This window comes from Protopterus annectens, chromosome 13.part0, assembly GCF_019279795.1.
Source record: "Protopterus annectens isolate FY-2018-M chromosome 13.part0, PAN1.0, whole genome shotgun sequence".
NCBI classification, from domain to species: domain Eukaryota; kingdom Metazoa; phylum Chordata; order Ceratodontiformes; family Protopteridae; genus Protopterus; species Protopterus annectens.
Genome location: NC_056747.1, coordinates 962,818,947 through 962,839,567, shown reverse-complemented (window position 1 = coordinate 962,839,567; position 20,621 = coordinate 962,818,947). Strand labels below are relative to the sequence as shown.

At 43.0% G+C, this 20,621-nt stretch overlaps 1 protein-coding gene across 1 annotated transcript in view; it reads right to left on the bottom strand.

The window, feature by feature from the left end:
* The window catches only part of KCNH4 (potassium voltage-gated channel subfamily H member 4), a 1,657,012-nt gene that overhangs the window by 122,619 nt on the left and 1,513,772 nt on the right, over positions 1–20,621 (bottom strand). The window contains exon 15 of the mRNA XM_044054725.1: positions 4,668–4,774. Coding sequence (XP_043910660.1) covers positions 4,668–4,774 — 107 coding nt within the window. The remainder of the gene's footprint in view (positions 1–4,667; positions 4,775–20,621) is intronic.

The following is a 20,621-nucleotide window of genomic DNA, read 5'->3' as shown; positions in this document are numbered from 1 at the left end:
AAACCTCTCCTTCGACCACCACATTGCCACTGTGGTCAGAAAGTCCTTCTATGTGGCACATCTCATTACCAAGGGTTTTGCATCCAGGAAGAAAGAGGTCATCATCTCTCTCTACTCTTCCCTTATTAGGCCAATCATCAAGTATAATAGCCCATTTGGCATGTACCTCACTAGACACATGCAACAGCTGGAAAGGCCACAAAAGGTCTCTTCAGTTGTTGCAGGTGTCTGGTGAGGTACATGCAAAAGAGAGCATTGTACTCAGTTACTAGCCTGATGAGGGCTGAGTATAATGGAATTATAACATCCTTAGATCTAGATGCAATGCCTTTACTTATAAAATGTACCACATAGAAGGATTTCATTACTATTGTGGATACATGGTGGCCAAAATTCAGATTGCTATCAACTGGAGTACCCAGATCACGTACCACTGGGTCTACACTTAGAGGGGGTGCTGTCTATAATGTAATTAGCAGGGATCTCAGCTTTCCCAAATGGAATAATAATGCATTTGTTTGCATTTACCTTTAGTCTGTGGCTTTGGCACCAATCATTTGAATGTGTTAACCCTGCCTGCAGTATGTTAACATCATTGGGGACTTAATAATTACTGCTAATTTGCAATCATAAGTAAACTTGGTCAGCCACAGGCTGTCCAAGTCTGCCTGGATTTCTGAGAAACAAATTCCAAACAGTAAGGGGCCTGGCACAGAACCCTGTGGTACACCACTGGTGACTCTTCTTTTGCTAGAGGTAAAGTCACCCACTTTGACAGTATGTTTCCTGTCTGTGAGCCAGTTGGCTACCCATCTGGTAATGTAGGGGGTTAATTCCCAAAATAATACCTAAGTGGGGGATTGTGTAAAATGCCTCAGGTAGGTCAAGATAGGTGGTATGCACTGTTCTTCTCTCGTCCAGGGCCTTGGGGACTTTCTCAAAGAAGTCAACCGTGTTTAACAGGTATGATTTACCTTCAACAAATACGAACTTAGTTGAGTCCAAAGTTTGAAGATTACCTATGTCCTTGTTAATAAAGTCCATAATGATTCTTTTCATGGCCTTGTAGATGAGGCTAGTCAGGCTTATGGGCCTATAATTTCCAGGGTCTGTTGATGACCCCCTTTGTGCAGAGGAATCACTGTTCCTGACCTCTATTCTGCAGGAACCCAGCCAGTTCACAGGCTGTGGTTAAACAGGGATCTGAGTGGGCCTGCTAGGTCATGTTTTAAGTTGTTTTAAAGGGTACCTGGGATTTTGTCTGGTTCCATTGATGCCGTGTTTTTGGCCTTGGAGAGTGCCAAGATGACCTGCTTTATCGAGATAATAGGTTGACTAATGGTGGCAGGTATACTTTGGGGGATGAATAGAGGGGAGAGGAGGGTGAAGTTTGCTCCAGATCTGTCAGCCAGCAGGTTGACTATTCTGTCTGGTGGAGTATGGGTGACGCCATCCACAACCAGTTCAGTGTGTGGCCGGGTATTCCCTTTTAGACTCTGGATGTAGTTAAAAAATGTCTTGTGATTGTCCTTATATAGGAAGGCTATTTCTACTTCATAATTAGCTTTGGAGGACTTAACAAGATCTCTAATTTGTTTTTTTAAGCTAAAGAGGGATTTCTTCTTCTGCTGAGCTAGTTCCCGCTTGTTCTTAGACATTATTTTCTTTCTCTTGTTGTAAAGCATGTTTGTACTACATGTATACCAGGGTGGCTTGTCTTTTCAGCTAGACCTAGTTATAATCAGGTACATCTGATTCTATACAACTGCTTAAGTGGTTATACAGGGCATTGATGTACACTTCTGCGTAGGTGTCCATGTTATCTGCATTCGAGTGGGCTTTGAGATTTCTTATACTTAGTAGGAAGTCATTTGTCTTTGAAAATTCTTAAATGTTTTTGAGCTTCATGAGGTATGTAGTGTTTTAATTGCATCGAACGAGACTGATTTATTGTCCGATCTTACCAGGGAGGGCACCACATGGGAGGGGTTGCAATGCTCTCCCATGGTAGTGAGTACTATGTCCAGGACATTTGGGTCTCTTGTGGGTGTGCTGACTAGCTGTTCCAGAGAATTTGCATTGACAAATTCCAAGAACCTCTGAGCCAGCATGTTTGTGGTTGTGTGTTTCCCTATCGATGGTAGGATAATTAAAATCATCCATGAGTAAGGCGTTGGGCTGTAAGACAAGTGACTCCAGTAAGTCCAGGTAGGCAGTATACTTTTCCTGTTTCATGGTGGGGAATCTATAACTAGCTATGATGTGGTAAGGAATTTTTACCTATAGTTAATCGGACATGGAGTAGCTCAAGAAAGTCTTACTGTTTAACCAGTCTAGAGGCGTACTTATCCTTAATGAAGATGGCTACACCTCCTCCTTTCGTCTTTTCATGGTTAGTTTGTGGTCTGAATTTATGGAAGGCATTGTAGCCCTGCACAGCTAGGGTGTTTTCCATGCATTTGAACCATGTCTTGATGACTGCAGACATGCAGTTAAAATCTATTGTACTGAGCACATAGTATGTCTGACAACAGCTGCTGCAAATGTTAACATAATCAAACTACGAAGGAAGTTCTACGTCTGAATTCCACTTTCAGTTGCATAAGTACAAAATAAACAATACCTTCAGTTAAAGCCTATGTAAGGCAGTTCCTAAGAATCAAGCTAAGCTTAATTTTTTTCTCTCCCTTCTCCATCAGTGAGTTCTGTACTGTAGTGTTGAATCTGCTGGAGGGACACTCCCACTCCCACCCCAGAGGCCTTATACTGCTGAAGGTGAAGCTAAATTAATACATTAGCATTTTTACCCCTGCAGTGTAAAATTTCCCTAGAAAGGCAATAAAAGCCTTTAACAATAAAATTAAATGCTGTGACTCACATCAAGTATTTAGAGTTCAAATACCTTGTCTTTGTATCCATTAAACATTCTACCTCACTGATTGTATCTGGTGGTAAACCATCTACAGGGGGAGTTAACTGCAGTACATTGAAGTACCTGATTGGTCCTCATTTCATCTCAGCTGTTCTCCAACTACTTTTGCCTTTGTGGCTCTAAATTCAGAATCACTTCTCTGACGCAAGTGAACTTCTCTCCATCCAGCTGCTGCACTCTACTGTAAGGCACATTGCATTTTTATTTTATTTATTTTAACAGAAACAGTCTGTTATAAATGTTGACTGCTGTACTAATGTATTAATCACCAGCATTCTTACTTTCAGAGATTAGGTCCTTCCCAACAGATAGTTTTTCATAAGTGCATACACACCAAGTGTGGGCCCTGTTGCTTTCCACCTTCTCTCCGCTCGGGCATCCTAGGTCTTGTAGGAATACACTGGTATGGGATGGGGTAGAAATCAGTTGCAGACACTAATTCATCCTTCTTGGGGAGGGGGTCTGGTGCAGGTCCCGTTGCAGAAGAGAAATTTTGGGGAATGGGATCAGATACACACTATGTACCTGAAAAGCAGGACTCAGGTGTGAGCCCAGTCAAGTATCTCAGCAAACTATAACAGAATCTGGCAGAAATGCAGAAGTATACAGTTATCCTGGACTCAGCATAGTAGGTATCATGCCATCTTTGATGTTGAACACAAGGCAGGATACAGAAATATACAAGAAATTATTCTAAACCATACTGGTAGACAGGGGTCCAGGGAAGTAAATAGTGTGGGAAGAAATAGCCAGGGAATTGTTATGGCTAAGCTTGTATAGGCCCTAGGGCCAATAGCCTAGCACCAGCCTATGAACCTATGGATGACAGCTACAGTGACTGGCTCTTACTTCCCTTTTCTGGAGTTCTTCAATATTAGGGGAATGAAGGAATGAACTGGTCAATGGGACATATCATATGGTAAAATTATTATGTGCCATTAGCTGGGGATTGTGGACCAACAATATTACATAAAATTTGTTTGTATCTAGCTGTGCATGTACCAATGACTTCTATTAAAACCTAGGAAGATAAACTTGGTAGTCTTGGCTATTCCCTTAAGGGTAGCATGTTGCATTATCAAATGTAATTTTGGCAAACACAAAAAGAACAAATGTTTGCCCAAATTACTTTCACTGACAGTGGAGCTTGCATTTTTCTTCACTGTTGAGTGAACCCCCAGAACAGATATATACAAGTCCTGGAGGTATGGTGGGTGTTCTCATGGCAGCCTGCAGAAACAAAATTGTCGAGTAGTTCATCGAAAGTGATTTCATTGATCAGTTTTCACTTTTTTATGTTTGTCAAAATTAACTTTGTCTCGACGTGAATCCTCATTTAAGCTATAAGGCACTTCATCATTACTTCCAAATGTCAAATGCATTTATTTTATCATCTCCATCACAATCTGTTATCATTGTAATTTCCCCTGATGCATCTGTCTAATCAGGTACCCCCCTTCTTGGCTTCTAAACCATAAAATGGATATCACAAATGGTCAGTACAGCCATGCAGGAATCAACAACAACTTAAAAGCAGATAAACATGTTTTCTGTTCAGCTTTTAATGATTGCTTTTCTACATACCTTTTTCTTAACAATTTTTGAATGGTGTTTCAAAAATACTTTGTATTTTTAGAGAGAGAGAACTACTTTTTGATGTACTAAAGACTGACCATTATTCAAAAGCAGACCAGTAAACACTGTATTAAACTGAGATTTTTTGTTGGTCCAGTACCTTGCACTTTGGCCCCTTTGTTACACTTCTGGGCATTGTGTTCCACGCTGAAATGAAATGTGTGTGTCTCTGACGGTCTGCCATCATCTTCTATTCCGTCAACAACCCTTCCAGAAATGTAAACAGAGAAGTATGTTTACTTAAAAATGAAGCATTAAAATGCCATTAGTGCAAAATGAATAACATAATTTATTCATAAACATTAGGTAATAGTATAAGTTAAACAGAATGCACCTTAATATTATTTTCAAACCCCACACTGAAGTGGATTATACAACAATATTCATCTAGAAAACGCAAAATAGATTGTAGCAAATAATTCCCCCTTATGTCTGAAAGTAGTACAAAAAATTACCATCTTAAAGGAGTATTTAAAGCAGAGAAACTGGTTATTTTCAATTTCTAAATAACTTGTCAAAGTGTGAAACTTTCTGACTGTGTTTCCAATTCTTAGACAGCCCTACTGCAATGCTTACCTTGAAGCGGTACAGTACTGTGGTGGTTGTCTCTCTGGTCTACTATAAATGATAATGAGGCATTCTAGGGAGAGGCATATGGTAAGTAGCCATGTGCTTTTCTCTACTTAATTCCCGCAGTAAGTGTTTTATGCAACCAAGTGATTCAGAGAACCAGTCGGCTGTGTACTTACCTCCAGCTATGGTAAGTAAGTTAGCCATAAACTTGTATTCATCCATTACTTTCAGTGAGTGACATTGCATTAACAGTAAGTGCCAGGGAGTGCAGCTAGTGTCAGGGGGTGCATGGATGCTGTATGTATGTGTGTATATATATATATATATATATATATATATATATATATATATATACATGAATGTGTATGGGCTGAATGTGTAAGTGCGTGTAGAGGTATGAGTGGTGACAAGTGAGTGTCAGTGTTTGTGTGTCTGTGTGTGTCTGTATGTGCGTGTATGTGTGTGTGTGTGTGTGTGTGTCTGGATGGTCGGTTGCAGTAAGGGAATTAGGGGAGAGGTAGGGTAAGTTTGTGTGCACGCACGAGAGTGTGTGTGTGTGTGTGTGTGTGTGTGTGTGTGCGTGCGTGTGTGCGCGCACGCGCGTCTGCCTGGATGGTCGGTTTCAGTAAGGGAATTAGTTAGGGGACAGGTAGGGAAAGCGCATGTGTGTGTGTGTGTGTGTGTGTGTGTGTGTGTGTGTGTGTGTGTGTGTGTGTGTGTGTGTGTGTGTGTGTGTGTGTGTGTGTGTGTGTGTGTGTGTGTGTGTGTGTGTGTGTACATGTGTTTAGTTGGGTCTGTGTGTGAGTGCAATTGGGTGAGGGGGCATTTGATTACAGATAGTCCACTATAAAGAGTAAAAAACAATAAACATGACAAAAACCAGCACCTGAAGAGACTGTAAACTGTTTTATTGAAACACCTCTAGCGCCTCGGCAAGATTGCCTTCAAAGGAATTAAAATCACACAAGTATTCAAACCTTTTATATCTTCTTCTTTTGGCTTTTTCCCGGTTAGGGGTCAACACAGCAGATCACCTGTCCCCTCATGATTGGCGGTGGAGTTTTACAGTGTCGAGTTGCCAGCCCAGCACCCAACCTTCCACAGAAGGCACACACATGCACACTCTCACACCTAGGGCCAATTTAGTGTGTCCAATCCACCTACAGCATGTCTTTGGGATGTGGGTTGAAACCGGAGCACCTGGAGGAAACCCACGCGACCACAGGGAGGACATGCAGACTCCGCACAGAAGGCACCCCAGCCGAGGAACGAACCGGAGAATTCAAACTTTTATATACCATTCCTAAATACATAATTATTCCTAAATACATTATCTAATTAAATTAAATTAAATTAAAACCCTCCAATTACAATCAACATTCATGCCACGGTTCAGGGTACCATTACTTAAGAATAAATATAGTCTCCTTATACAGCAGCTTTTTCTTCACTTCTGTATATTTATCTTTTTGAACATTTTTTTTTCTAAAACTTTACCCTGAAGTCTCTCTGAGTTCCCATTAAGATACTGCTTAAAATGCATTGCAAGAGACTTTCAAGTTTTTCATTTTTTATATCTGTCATATGCTCTTGCAATCTCAACTTGAAAGCCCTCCTGTCCCCAATATAGAACATATTAAAGGGGCATTTCAAAGCATACACAATATAATCTGTATCACAACAAAATCTACCATTCAGTCTAAAATACAGCCCATTAATTCTGTCAAAGTCCCTAACTATAAATTTACAGACTATTCAGCTACCCATCTGAACAGGAATTCTATTTCTTTTATTAATAGGTATTGAAAAATTACTATGCACTATTCTATTTCTTATACTCCTTCCTCTGCAGAAGGAGAATATGGGGGTCCTATACAAATTATTAACATATTCCTTAAATTTAAATAGAAATCCCCGATAATACTTGATAACTTTCACAACCTGCTCACTTAGCAAATCATAAGTTTTAACTACATAGATTTTCTCCTCTTTCTCAAATCTTTCTTTATTCATTCTTTTATTCCTATAATCTTTCCTAAATTTACTTAATCTAACAGTTTTTTTTACTCTTTGTAAATACGCCACTAATAATTCCTTATTATATCCTCTCCCAATAAACATAGTGGCTGTTCTTTCTAATTCGCCACTATCACTACATAACCTTTTGACCCATAACAGCTCTTCATATAATAATGCTTTTAGCAAATGGGATGGAAAGCAACTCTGGCGATCCAAAAAATGGATGTCATCATAAAACTTTCTATGTATCCTACTCTTAACCCTCCATTTATTACCCCCTATAAACAAACATCTAAATATACTACTTGTCTACCATATTGGGGTCCTTCAAATTGTAAGCTAAACTTGTTTTTTGCAAGTCTTGAATAAATTGCTCAACTCTATCATGACCTCCCCTGCATACAAAAATTAAGTCATCTATATATCTACAGTATTTCATAACATGTCTCTTCACAAAATCATGACTATATAGATATTCTGTTTCAAACAAACCCATCATTATACTTGCATACTTAAGGGGCAAAATGTGCCCCCATGGCTGTTCCCTGCAACTGACAATACAATTCTCCATTGGATTCAAAATAATTTTGCCTCAAACTGAAATCAATTAATTCAATTATATAATAAGCCACTGGGCTACTCCCTAAGGAAAATTCTAATGCTTCAATTTCAAATCTATGTTGTATACTAGTATAGAGGCTTTTAACATCTACTACTAGCCAATATATGTCATCCTTCCATTCTAAATCTACTACTTTACAATATTCAAAACGTCATCTGTCACATAAGATGGCTGCCTTTTTACTATATGCAATAAATAACTATGTAAAAAAATCCCAATTTTATTAAGAAAATAATTGCATGCTGACTATTGGTCATCCCGGGGGGGGGGGGGGGTCATGGATATTTTTGTGCATTTTGGGGAGGCTATAAAAAGAGGCCATCTCACACCCCTCTACACTAAACTTCCTACTAATATCTTCTTGTGAGAATAACCCAATCTCCAGCCCTTAGTTATCAGTTCTTGATATTTTAATAGTGCCCCCTTATATTGTTCCATATTACTGTTTTCATATATAGTAGCATTTTCTAAAAGTTCATAACACATCTTAAATATTGTTTAAAATCTAATACCACAATTTTATTTCCTTTGTTTGCAGGCTTAAATATTATTTCATCATTATTAGTCAGGTCTTGAAGGACTTTATATTCATATTTAGTTAAATTATACTCTATTTGGTCTTTATTTTTCATAAAATCACTAAACAGTGACTCAACTGCGAAATTAAGCATAGACGAGAATTGTTGCACCCGATCATGCACAAAAGGTGGAATAAACTGTGTTTTATATGTTACACTGCTAGTATCCAACTGACAATAAGTATTTAAAACTCCATCCTCTTCTAAATCAGAAACACATGAGTAAAAACTTTCTTCAGTTTTATCTTGTTCATGCGAACACAAATTTTCTAAGGCATTTAAATTATCACTGCGTTTAAAAAAATTCAAAAGGTATAACTTTCTAATTAAACAAAAACTGCTCTCCGGATTCAGCAAGCCCTGCATGGCATGCAGGAATAGTGTAGGAGCTTCTGGAGACAGTATGGCCGCTGTGCGATCCAGGAATAAGCTGCAGGAATGTGCACAAGCACTCCTGCACTATGCCTGCACGGACACAGCTCCTATATGCAAATTACCCCATTTTCAGGTAAAAAACATGCAAATGAGGTGAATTTGCGATGCAGGAAGCTGTCAGCCGGCAGGGCAGGAATAGTGTAGTGTGCAGAAATGTACTCCGTTAGTAACCGAGTACATTTCTGCAAACTACAAAACGGAGCCATGACAGCTCCAAATAAAGTGTGTATATTATGTGGAAACCATGCCAATGGCCAACTATATGGCCACTGGCATGGAAAACAGTTGCAAAAATAAAAAAAAACTTATTTTTTAACCAATTTCAGCTGTTTAAGCGTAGGGCAGCGATGCGCAAACAGAATCGGGCCGAAAATATACAAACCCCCTAAAATAAGCATTCTAACCAAAATCACTATTTTTCCATTATATTCAATGGCAGGCAGAAGACAACATGGCCAGTGAATAGTGGTTGCTAAAGGGGAAGGCTCAGTGTGGGATCTGTAACTATGCATTAGCAGGCAATCCTATGCAAATGAGGGGAATGATACTGAATCCCAGATTTCCCCTCAATGCTAGCCAGCACCCAACAGTGTAAGTGCAGGAATAGCATGGTTCAGTCCTAAGAGCTAGCTGACATCATAGGGGTGTGTGTCAGGCATACTGTAAGCTTATTGGAGCCCTGTGGCTCGGGTTTGCCTTTAGCTTAGCAGACCTCAGCAAGGGGTGTGTGTCTGAGGCTGCCTAGCAGTCTTTACATTGCCTAAGTGGATGCGTGTGCTGATCACCAGGTTTTAAAGGAAAAAAAAAAGTAAACCAGGAAATAGCAGCTCTGTGCACATCTGAGCACAGTGTTTGCACGTCGCGCCCCCGAGCTTAAACAGGAAGGCAATGGGAAGGAAAAACAGCAGTAGGAAGGTAATCAAGGAGAACTAGCATAGCTGGCAGGTGAAATGTATCAGAATCAGCCAATTACACAGGCAGCAGCCCAGCCCAGAACACTACTATAAACTATGCAGACACCTTTCCCTCTGGTTTTTCCTGCATACTCTGTACTACCGGTGTATACAAGTGGAGAATTTTTAACAAACAAAAGCAACAAAATGATAGGGGCTGCAGCAGCTATCATACATCAACATGTGGAAGAGGCTGAGGGTGGTGAGGATGAGAATGCTGTCGACCAACTCACAGTGAGGAGACGGAGAAGAGTGTACAGACCCAGGGTAACCTACCAGGGGCTACATGAGCTGGAGACAGTGGATCGCTATAGGGTGGACAGGGACCTCCTACAGCAAATTGTTGAGCTGTGCTGGCCATGCCTAGCACACAGAACTAACAAAGGGGAACCCATCCCAGTGGATACCAATGTATGTGTAGGCCTAAGAATACTAGCCACAGGTACATTCCAAAGGCCAACTGGGGATATCATGGGGATCTCACAGGCATCAGCATCCAGGGTACTCTACCAGTTCCTGGATGCCATGTCAGCACATGCCGGTGAGCATGTATATTTTCCCAACACCTGTGAGTTGTTGGCCAGCAATATGCACCCCTTTCACCAAATAGCAGAATACCCTGAGGTAGTGGGTGTTATAGACTGCATGCACATATGCATCAAAGCACTACCCGGTGAGCAGTGCAAGGTCTACATCAACTGCAAGGGCCTCCCCTCCATCAATTGCCAGGTCATGTGCGAGGCCCAGGGCATTATAATGAATGTGTGTGCTGGCTGCCCTGGAAGCAATCATGACTCCCACATCTGGCATCTGACACAACTGTACCAGAGATTTGCCAGTGAGGACATCCCTTATGGTCACCTAGTGGTGGGAGCCGTGGCTGATCACACCCATCAGAAATGCACACTCACCTGAACAAGAACCCCATAATGAGGCACATGCACAGACAAGAATCATTATAGAGTGCGTGTTTGGGATGCTCAAGTCGCGGTTCCGGTGCCTGGACACATCCGGTGGAGCCTTGCAGTACTCACCAGCTACATGTACCCAAATTGTCATTGTATGTGCCATGCTACATAATATGATCCTGTAGAAACAGCTGCAGCAGAAACAGCATGGGGCAGGGCCACACAGCCCCCCACCATTGCCAAGGCCTGCACAGGCACAGAGTGACTTGGAGGAGGAGCAACCTGAGCCTGCCCCAGTAGGCAGAAGGAGGCATGCCCAGTATGCCATGGCCTTGGCAAAGAGGCAACACATAGCACATACACTGACACAGTTAGGACCTAGGGAATAACACCTCTCTCTGACTCGCACATACAGTAAAAGGGATGCCAAACATGACACTACCTGTGCCTAACCATGTATAGGGAGTGTACTATGTGCATCCGACATAGGCAGCCCTTCAGCACCATCCTCAATACTGGGATAGCCACAAGGCAAGTCACTCTTCCTACCAATTGCCGAATGGAGTAATATGTGTTGTTACCTGTATCTATGGTATGGATGTGAGCATGCAAGGGAATCAGGTGGCTGAATGGGATGCCAGCAGATAGTAGACACCTATAGTGACACCATGAGATCTGTAACAAATACTGGTGTCACCATAGTAGCCAGTACTAGACAAGGTGACAAAACCCACTGCAGGAAATGTGCTGGGCCACATGTGTGTCCATATGACACACACATGCCAGTCAGGGAGGCTCACATACCCAACAGCAGTCTCAGCCAGCAGGACGGGTGTAGACAAACACAAACAAAGGCTGTGCTAAGGCCTCTGATCGATGGCTATGGGTAACCTCCCCCCACGCCTACACAGACAGACTACAACAGGTCAGGCAGTGGGATGTTAGTTCTGAAGGCTAAGAAGTCAGAAAGTGAAATGTAGGTCAATCAAACCTAAGACCTGTAGTACACTGCTATGCCTCTAGTCAGCATGATAGGTTAGAATACAGAATGAAATAGAGTACCTGACATACCAGTACAGTAATTTCAAATGTGTACAAGTCTCAGGTGTGCCCCCCAGTCCTATGTAGAAATGTAGTAACAGTCTGGTGTGCCCCCCTAATCAGATGTAGAAATGTAGTAACAGTCAGGTGTGCCCCCCAAATCCTATATAGAAATGTAGTAACAGTCAGGTGTGCCCCCCCCATTCCTATGTAGACATGTAGTAACAGTCAGGTGTGACCCCCCCCAATCCTATGTAGAAATGTAGTAACAGTCAGGTGTGCCCCTCCATACCTATGTAGACACGTAGTAACAGTCAGGTGTGCTCCCCCTACCCTATGTAAAAATGTAATAACAGGCAGATGTGCCCCCCCAATCCTATGTAGACAAATACTAACAGCAGGTGTGCCCCCCCCAATCCTATGTAGAAATGTAGTAACAGTAAGGTGTGCCCCCCAATCCTATGTAGACACATAGTAATACACATGTGTGCCCCCCAATCCTATGTAGAAAAGAAATGTAGTAACATGTATGTGTAGGTATAATAACAGTGGAGCACAGATTACCTGAGCTGGCCAAGGTAGCAGGATAGATTGTAGCATGTGTACAATATGCAAGTCTGTGTGTGTTAGGTTGGTGTGTGTTGTATATTGTGTGAAAGTGGTCAATATGTATGCATGGTGAGGTTTGTCCTGGTGGCCATTGCCCAGTATTGCCGATGACAGGGCCAAGTTCACGCAACTGCAGTTATAAACATAATACTTCCCAGAATAACGCATCCCAGCAGTAAACCATAGTAAATGTTTGGAAGTAATATGTGGTATCATCTGAAAGATGGACATGGCATGACTGTCTGCCCAGATATACAAGCAGTACAGAGGGGGAAGTACCCCAGAAAGACAGTGTATAATATGTAACTGTCAAATGAACACACCCTTGGAATTGTACATACAGGTTTGCAGCACATTATCTGGGCTTGTAGTAGGGAATACCGATGTCATCTAGCCAAACACTGGCAGACCGCAAAGGTCATAGGAATGATGTATTGAGAAACAGCTGATGTCCCTACACAAGCCAGCATAAGTGGAATGCCCCATGCATATCTGTGAGTCAGATGCAAGTAGTGGCCATAGCACACATGCACCCAGCTCACCCCACCACCACCCACAGGTACCTCTCTGGCCTTAACCCTGCTGTTGGGAATGAGTACAATATGACCCCCACCTGTGTATGGCAATAGTGAAAGAATGTAGCATGCAGAGCAGGTGTCCCATGCAGGTATGTCCCTAGCTGTAAGCAGCACCCTACCAGCATCCACACCACTGGACCAATATTGACAGAAAGTATTGGCATGAACACCTTGCACACCTACCCTGTCACCCCAGGGGAATATAGTGTATCGCAGTCTGGGACTGTAGGACTGACAGAATGCAACAGCCTGCTACAGCTGGCCTGCATCACTACCAAATGACCTACAGTCCACTGCCAAAGGCCTGTGTCTCACCCGTACTGCCAATGTATGTTATGTCATGGACTCCCAAATAACAACATAACACAGTCCACAGAACCCAAATGCAAGGCCATGTGGACAAACCACAGTAACATGTCCACCATGTCCCACTGCATGAACTGTGGACCAACACTAAATTACTGCTGTGATGAGGTGATAACTATAGGGACAATATCAGAGAATGTTTGCATAATGTATGGAAGAGGATAGAATAATAGATGGGGTGTGTGGGAGCATGGGTGGCATGGAGTGCGTGAAGTCCAAAACTCAGCCGTGTGCACATACTATCCCTGGCTGCCAACACAAGAAAGGGTGGGTATGTAAACCACAATGTGTAGGGGTAATATCCAGAATTATGACCCCAGCCTCTGGGTAACCTGTGTGAATCTGTACAGCTGTGAGGTATCACCACAGCAAACTTTGGCCATACTGTCAAGTTGATGGATGTACAAGCATGGGATCCTCTGCTACTATTGTACCAAGGTGCTGAACCATTTACACAGACCCAGCGGCAAGTGTCTGCAGCTTCCCCTCCAGAATGGCTTGAGTGTGCAAGAATATGTAGGCTGCTGACCACAATACTGGACATAGCTGCAGTCACCCTGTTTTCCCAAGACATCATTGCAAGCAAATATGTCTACCTGACAGTACTTGATTACATAAAACATCACAGTGTATAATAGTACATATCTCTGAATATCTCTGCTAACATCAGGACCATGTAGCAGAAGCAGCACAGACACAATTACCTACAGTAACCCACTATCCTTTGCCCATGTTGACCCCATTTTGTCAGCTGATCTGTAGATATCCTGCAGAAACAGTTTGCTACCTGTAGGTGTAGAACACAAAAGTCTGCACTGGAGTACAATCTACCTGGAATGGATTCACACATTTAATACAGAAGGTCATACTGGGTATGCTCCCACACTTAGAGAAATGAAGGCCATGTCAGACAACAAACTACTGAAAGGTCATACTGAGCATGCTCACACACGTAAGGAAATGACGCCCATGTCTGTAAACAACAGTGGACTATACATATCTGACAGTCGCAGATGTTAGTGCATACAGTCCTCAGTATGCACCAGTCATGCTTTGCACACACATTGGATAAGAATACACACATATATCCAAGGACAACACACTATAACAAGCCAAAAGTACACAAACAAAGATGTGTGGAAGAGAGTGACAGTGACATAGAGCCTTCCATCGTGAGGCCTGTCCCACCCAGCACACATCCAAATGGCTAAAACCACATGATGTGCAAATGTCAATCACGGTAGACATATACCTCTGGAATCCCTTAGCATTATAGTGTCTGTAGTGCTAGTGCTAACTGTGCAACATGACTGTACAAGTCAGTACTCATCTACCAGTTGTATACATGTACCTGTAGAATATAAACCTGTGTGTGCCTGAGTGTGATGTGTCTGCCTCTAGATGAATGGGTTATAGCCCATGTACACACACTGCACTTCCCATTGCCCTACTATGGCAAGCCTACTGATGTCTTCACCTTGAAATACACCTTTGGGGAAGGAGTAGCCCAGTAATCTCTGTGGCGTGTCTTATAACTGTGTAATGCTGTAGTGTGATATACCAGTTAGGTAGGATTTTTATTCCCAGACATGGCAAGTGTGGATGTCTGTCTGTGTAGGGAGCAATGCTTTTGAAGCCATTCACAGTCACTACATCCTCCATTGCCCTTCTTTGGCAAGCCTGCTGATGTCATTCACTTTGAAATACACCTTTGAGGTAGGATAGCCCAGTAATCCCTGTGGTGTGTCTATAACTGTGTAAGCCTGTAATGTGATAAACTAGTTAGGTAGGAATTCTAATTCCAGACATGGTAAGTGTGGATGTTTGTCTGTGTAGGGAGCAATGCTTTTGAAGCCATTCACAGTCACTACATCCTCCATTGCCCTTCTTTGGCAAGCCTGCTGATGTCATTCACTTTGAAATACACCTTTGAGGTAGGAGTAGCCCAGTAATCCCTGTGGTGTGTCTATAACTGTGTAAGCCTGTAATGTGATAAACTAGTTAGGTAGGAATTCTAATTCCAGACATGGTAAGTGTGGATGTTTGTGTGTGAGTGTGTTTGTTTGTTTGTGTAGGGAGCAATGCTTTTGAGGCTATCCACAGTCACTACAACCTCCAGTGCCCTTCTTTGGCAAGCCTGCTGATGTCATTCACTTTGAAATACACCTTTAGGGAATGAGTAGCCCAGTAATTTCTGTGGCATGTCCTGTAACTGCATAATGCTGTAGTGTGATAAACTAGCTAGGTAGGAGTTCTATTCCCAGACACGGCCAGTGTGTTTGTTTGTCTGTGTAGGGAACAATGCTTTTGAGGCCATTCAAAGTCGCTACAACCTCCAGTGCCCTTCTTTGGCAAGCCTGCTGATGTCATTCACTTTGAAATACACATTTGGAGAAGAAAGAGCCCAGTAATCTCTGTGGTATGTCCTTTTAACTGTGTAATGCTGGAGCGTGATAAACTAGTTAAGAAGGAGTTCTATTCCCAGATATGGCAAGTGTGAAACTCTGTGTGTAGGAAGCAATGTTTTTTGGCCATTCACAGTCACTGCACACACCTACAAATGGAGAAAATTGATAACTGTGCAGTAACACAGACCTGATCCAAGCCTCCAGAGACCACCCCTGCAATACCAGGTACAGTTCTCACCACACCTGTTGGGCACCAAAACATTAAAGGTGGAGGAGTGTCCATATTCACCAAGTATATTCACACCACCAGGCTAGTTGCTCAAAAGAATGTGTCTGAAATACCCCTGGTGCAACTAACAGTGGGTTAGACTGCATTCCAAATTGTATAGCTTGCTACAGATTCTCCACCATGCCCCACCATGCCTCAAGATACCCACTACAGCTTTTGAAACATACTGTGAAATATCATGATACAAGCAAACAACCTAATACTGAGCGAGTTACACTACCCTGCCATTACTGGGAAAACTTCTTGTGTACCAACATGTGTGCCCAATGGTTCTTGGAAGTCATAATTCCCAATACCCTGGATCATGTAGCCCATAGTCCCACCAGGGGCTCAAATATCCTAGACATGTTCATTACCAACATGGGACATCAATGCTCTCCACACCTATGGTCACCCCATTGGTGGTCAGGTATACCCATGAGCTAATCACCCTTAACAGCAACATCCCTACCCCACACCCCAGTAAGGACACCTCTGTAACACACATCTCCAAAGCCAATGTCATGCTGGTTACCTAGCAAAACATCTACTCTTCATAACATCTAAACTCAAAACATCAAGACCATAACATCTAAACTTCAAAACATCTAAAACTCATAACATCAAATCTCAAAACATTGAAAACTACAAAGCAACTATGAATAACATCCCACACATAATTTGCTACATTTATGCAGGGGGCAAGCCCCCCTGCATCCCCCAAGTGGGGGGCTCTGCCCCTACCCCACCCCGTAAATTAAATATACCAACTCCAAGGTTGCACTACAGTGGGGTTAGGAAATTAACTTTCCCCCCTCTGTAGTGCGACCTTGGAGTTGGTATATTTACCCACTGTAGTGCGACCTTGGAGTTGGTATATTTAATTTATGGGGGGTGTGGGGTGCAGGGGGGCTTGCCCCCATGCATAAACATAGTAAAACTCTGTGGGATGTTATTTATAGTTGCTTTGTAGTTTTCAATGTTTTGAGATTCGATGTTTTGAGTTTAGATGTTATGAAGAGTAGATGTTTTGATAGGTAACCATCATGCTACACATGTCAGATGTGACTAACATCATGACACCCATGCAGAAGGGAAGTGAAAGGACAATTGCTGAATCATACATGAAGGCACTGTACGAGCACATCCACTCATCCATGAATTGTGCCATCCAACAGTGAACCAAGACACTCCCCATCCAAGAAAAGGATGCTGATTTGGTGACCCCCTGCCATAAACATACTGTACAACAAAAGGAGGAAACTCTTGCAGAAATGGGGACTTTCCAGGATGCAAAATACTCCCTTACCAACTACAGTAGAAGGCAGAGACCCCTCATAACATCCACCAAGGCTAGTTATGAACATAATATAGCCACAGATGCCAAAGACAACTGCAAGCCATTCCATAGCTATGTGAGGAATCTAAATGGCAATGCTCAGACCTGCTGTGGGCTACAACAGGATGGTACTAACTCTACTCCTCCCAGGGATATTGCCAATATCCCGGCAGATTGATTCAGTGCCAACTGCACCCCCCACCCAACCCCCACAGTGCCCATCTCAACACAGATAGATTGCCATATGCCAGTAATAATGGCCACATAGGTAAAAAACACACTCTACAGAGCTATGATAACAGCAGCCATGAGAACAGTCAGCATTCCGGGCTGTGTACTACATGAGCTACAAACTGCACTTGCACCTCACCTATGTGCCATGTATAATCATAGGCACACTTCAGGCTTTGTGCCCACTGTGTGGCGCACAGCTACAGTTATCCCAGTCCACAAGGGAGGATCCACCTTAGATTCTGGGAACTACAGCCCCAGCAGTATGACGTGCCTGCTCTGCAAGGTCATGGAATGTATAATCATGGAAATTAAAACAAAGGTATTGGCAACCTGCAAACACTGGACCCTAACCAGTTTTGGTTTGTGAAGGGCCAATCATGTCACCTCAACCTGAATGACAACAGTGAATCCATCTCCAGAGCTGTGGATGAGGGTAAGTTGGTTCACACAGCCTATCTGGACCTCGCCAAGCCCTTTGAAACCATCCCCCAGTCTGGAATAAATGTATCATGCTGGCGATTAATCCCAATGTCACCTGATGGGCTGCCAACTGCTGTACCGACACAACTCACACTGTAAATGTAGGTGACACCAACCCGGGCCCCAAACAAGTAACAGTTGGAGTACCTTAGGGTTCAGTCCTGGCACTGCCCTTGTTCGGCATCTACAGGGACATCGGCAAACAAAGGTCGCAGATGACTGCACACTGGGAGCCAATATTGAATCCCCACATGATGTGGATATTCTACAAAAGGGCCTTACAGAAAGACATGCTTGGTGCCTGAGCCAAGGCCTCAAGATCAATGCCAAGAAATATATAGCTATCCCCATTGGGAAGGGACATGTACCTGTGAAGTACCACATAGGTGGCAGTACACTAAACACCTAAAATGTGATAACAGACTTAGGGACACAGGTGAACAGTGGTCTCATCTTTGATAACCACATCACCACAACAGTCAGGAAACCCACCTGTATGGCACACCTCCCACTAAGGGCTTTACATCCAGGAAAAGGAGCCCATTGTCCCACTGTGGGCATCTCTCAGTAAACCCAGTACAGACTACAACAGCCTGTTAAATATGTACCTCACAAGACATCTACAACAAGTAGAGAGGCTGCAGACATACCTCACGAAATGATAACAAGCCTAAACCAGATGCCCTATGCTGACTGTCTGAAAATCATCCAACAATACTCTGTCACGTAATGTGTTCTCAGAGGCGATCTTTGCTTAACATAACATGCCATGTCAAACCCACAGCTGTTGGACATGCTACACTTAGAGAATTCCAAGCTCTCACAGCCACATGCTTCAGGGATTCAAATCCTGTCATTACAATGAACAATACATGCAGGAGGGATGTGTTCCTGTCCCAGAGACTCCCCATACTCTGGAATAGATTGCCCACACATATCAAGCAGAGTTCCCCTTTGGTCCTCTTCAAGAGGAACCTGGACAATTGGATGGGAGATAGGACATTCACCCCGGGGATCATGTCAGCTGCTCTGCTAGACAGAGGTGCAGGGAAGTATACATTGTGGGAAGTCATAGCCAGAGAAATGTCATGTCTAGGCATGAATAGGGCCTAGGGCCAATAGCCTAGTATCAATGTATGACCATATGAACCTATGAACTACACCTTCCATTGCCCAACCTTGGCAAGGTTGCTGATGTCATTCACTTTGAAATACACCTTTGGGGAAGGAGTAGCCCAGTGATCTCCATGGTGTGTCCTATGACAGCGTAATGCTGTAGTGTGATACACTAGTGTGGCAGGGGTTCTGTTCCCAGACATAGCAAGTGTGAATATTTGTGTGTGTGTATGTTTTTCTGTGTAGGGAGCAATGATTTTGAGGCCATTCACAGTCAATACAACCTCCATTGCCCTTCTTTGGCAAGACTGCTGATGTCATTCACCTTGAAATACACCTTTGGGAAGAAGAAGCCCAGTAATCTCCATGGTGTGTCCTATAACAGTGTAATGCTGTAGTGTGATATACTAGTTTGGTAGGAGTTCTATTCCCAGACATGGTAAGTGTGAATGTTTGTCTGTGTAGAGAGCAATGCTTTTGAGGCCATTCACAGTCAATACAACCTCCATTGTCCTTCTTTGGAAAGCCTGCTGATGTCAATCACCTTGAAATACACCTTTGGGGAAGAAGTAGCCCAATAATCTCTGTGGTGCATGCTATAACAGCGTAATGCTGTAGTGTGATATACTAGTTTGGTAGGAGTTCCAATCCCAGACATGGCAACTTTGAGACTCAGTGAGTGTGTGTGTGTGAATGTGTTTTTCATTCATATCCTGTGTGGAGGTGAGTGTGTAACAGCTGATCTCATTGTGGGGTGGATTTTGCAAATTTCTTACATGGTGGGCCTATTATATGTCACAATGTCCACCTTACAAGGATAACAGATGGAAAACAGCAGAGAGGCTGGGGTTGACAATCCATACCCCTTCATGTGACATGAAGGCCTGGCGAATAAATTAGGCAACCCTTATATTACCCAGAGAACCCTCTCAACCCATGTCTCATACACAAACACACTCGGCTAGGCAACAGCTGCTTTGTTGGTAGTTCCCTGCATATTGCCCACAGATAGTAACCATGGTGTGATTGCAGCAGACTACAGAGGCATGGCACCCTGTCCCATCACTACAAACGGCAAAAAATTGCAGACAGTGCACCTTTACTATGTTCCCACTGGACACCTGCAACAACTGCAGTGCCATCAAATGTGACCCAGAAATGACATACCATGCCTTAAATACATGCCCTGTATGGACAGATGCCACTGACATCAGGGAATACCTGTATCATGCTGTCAATGTGGGTGCAGGGTCAACTTGGTGTCCATTGCCAGTTCCCAACACATGAGGCCAGGAATGGCACATCTGATGATAACAAGCTGTGTACACAACATGGCCCAGACACCCCAGGTACAGTTTCACATGTCACAGAACATGCATGTGGGACGTATGCTCATCCCAGACATCATCCATGTCATGGACTATAGAACACATACATGGCAAGCATTTCACAGCACTGGCCACCCACAATAGTAATTGCAGACCATTGTTATGTGGCCTGATGCCAAGGTGTACCCTTCACCCAGCA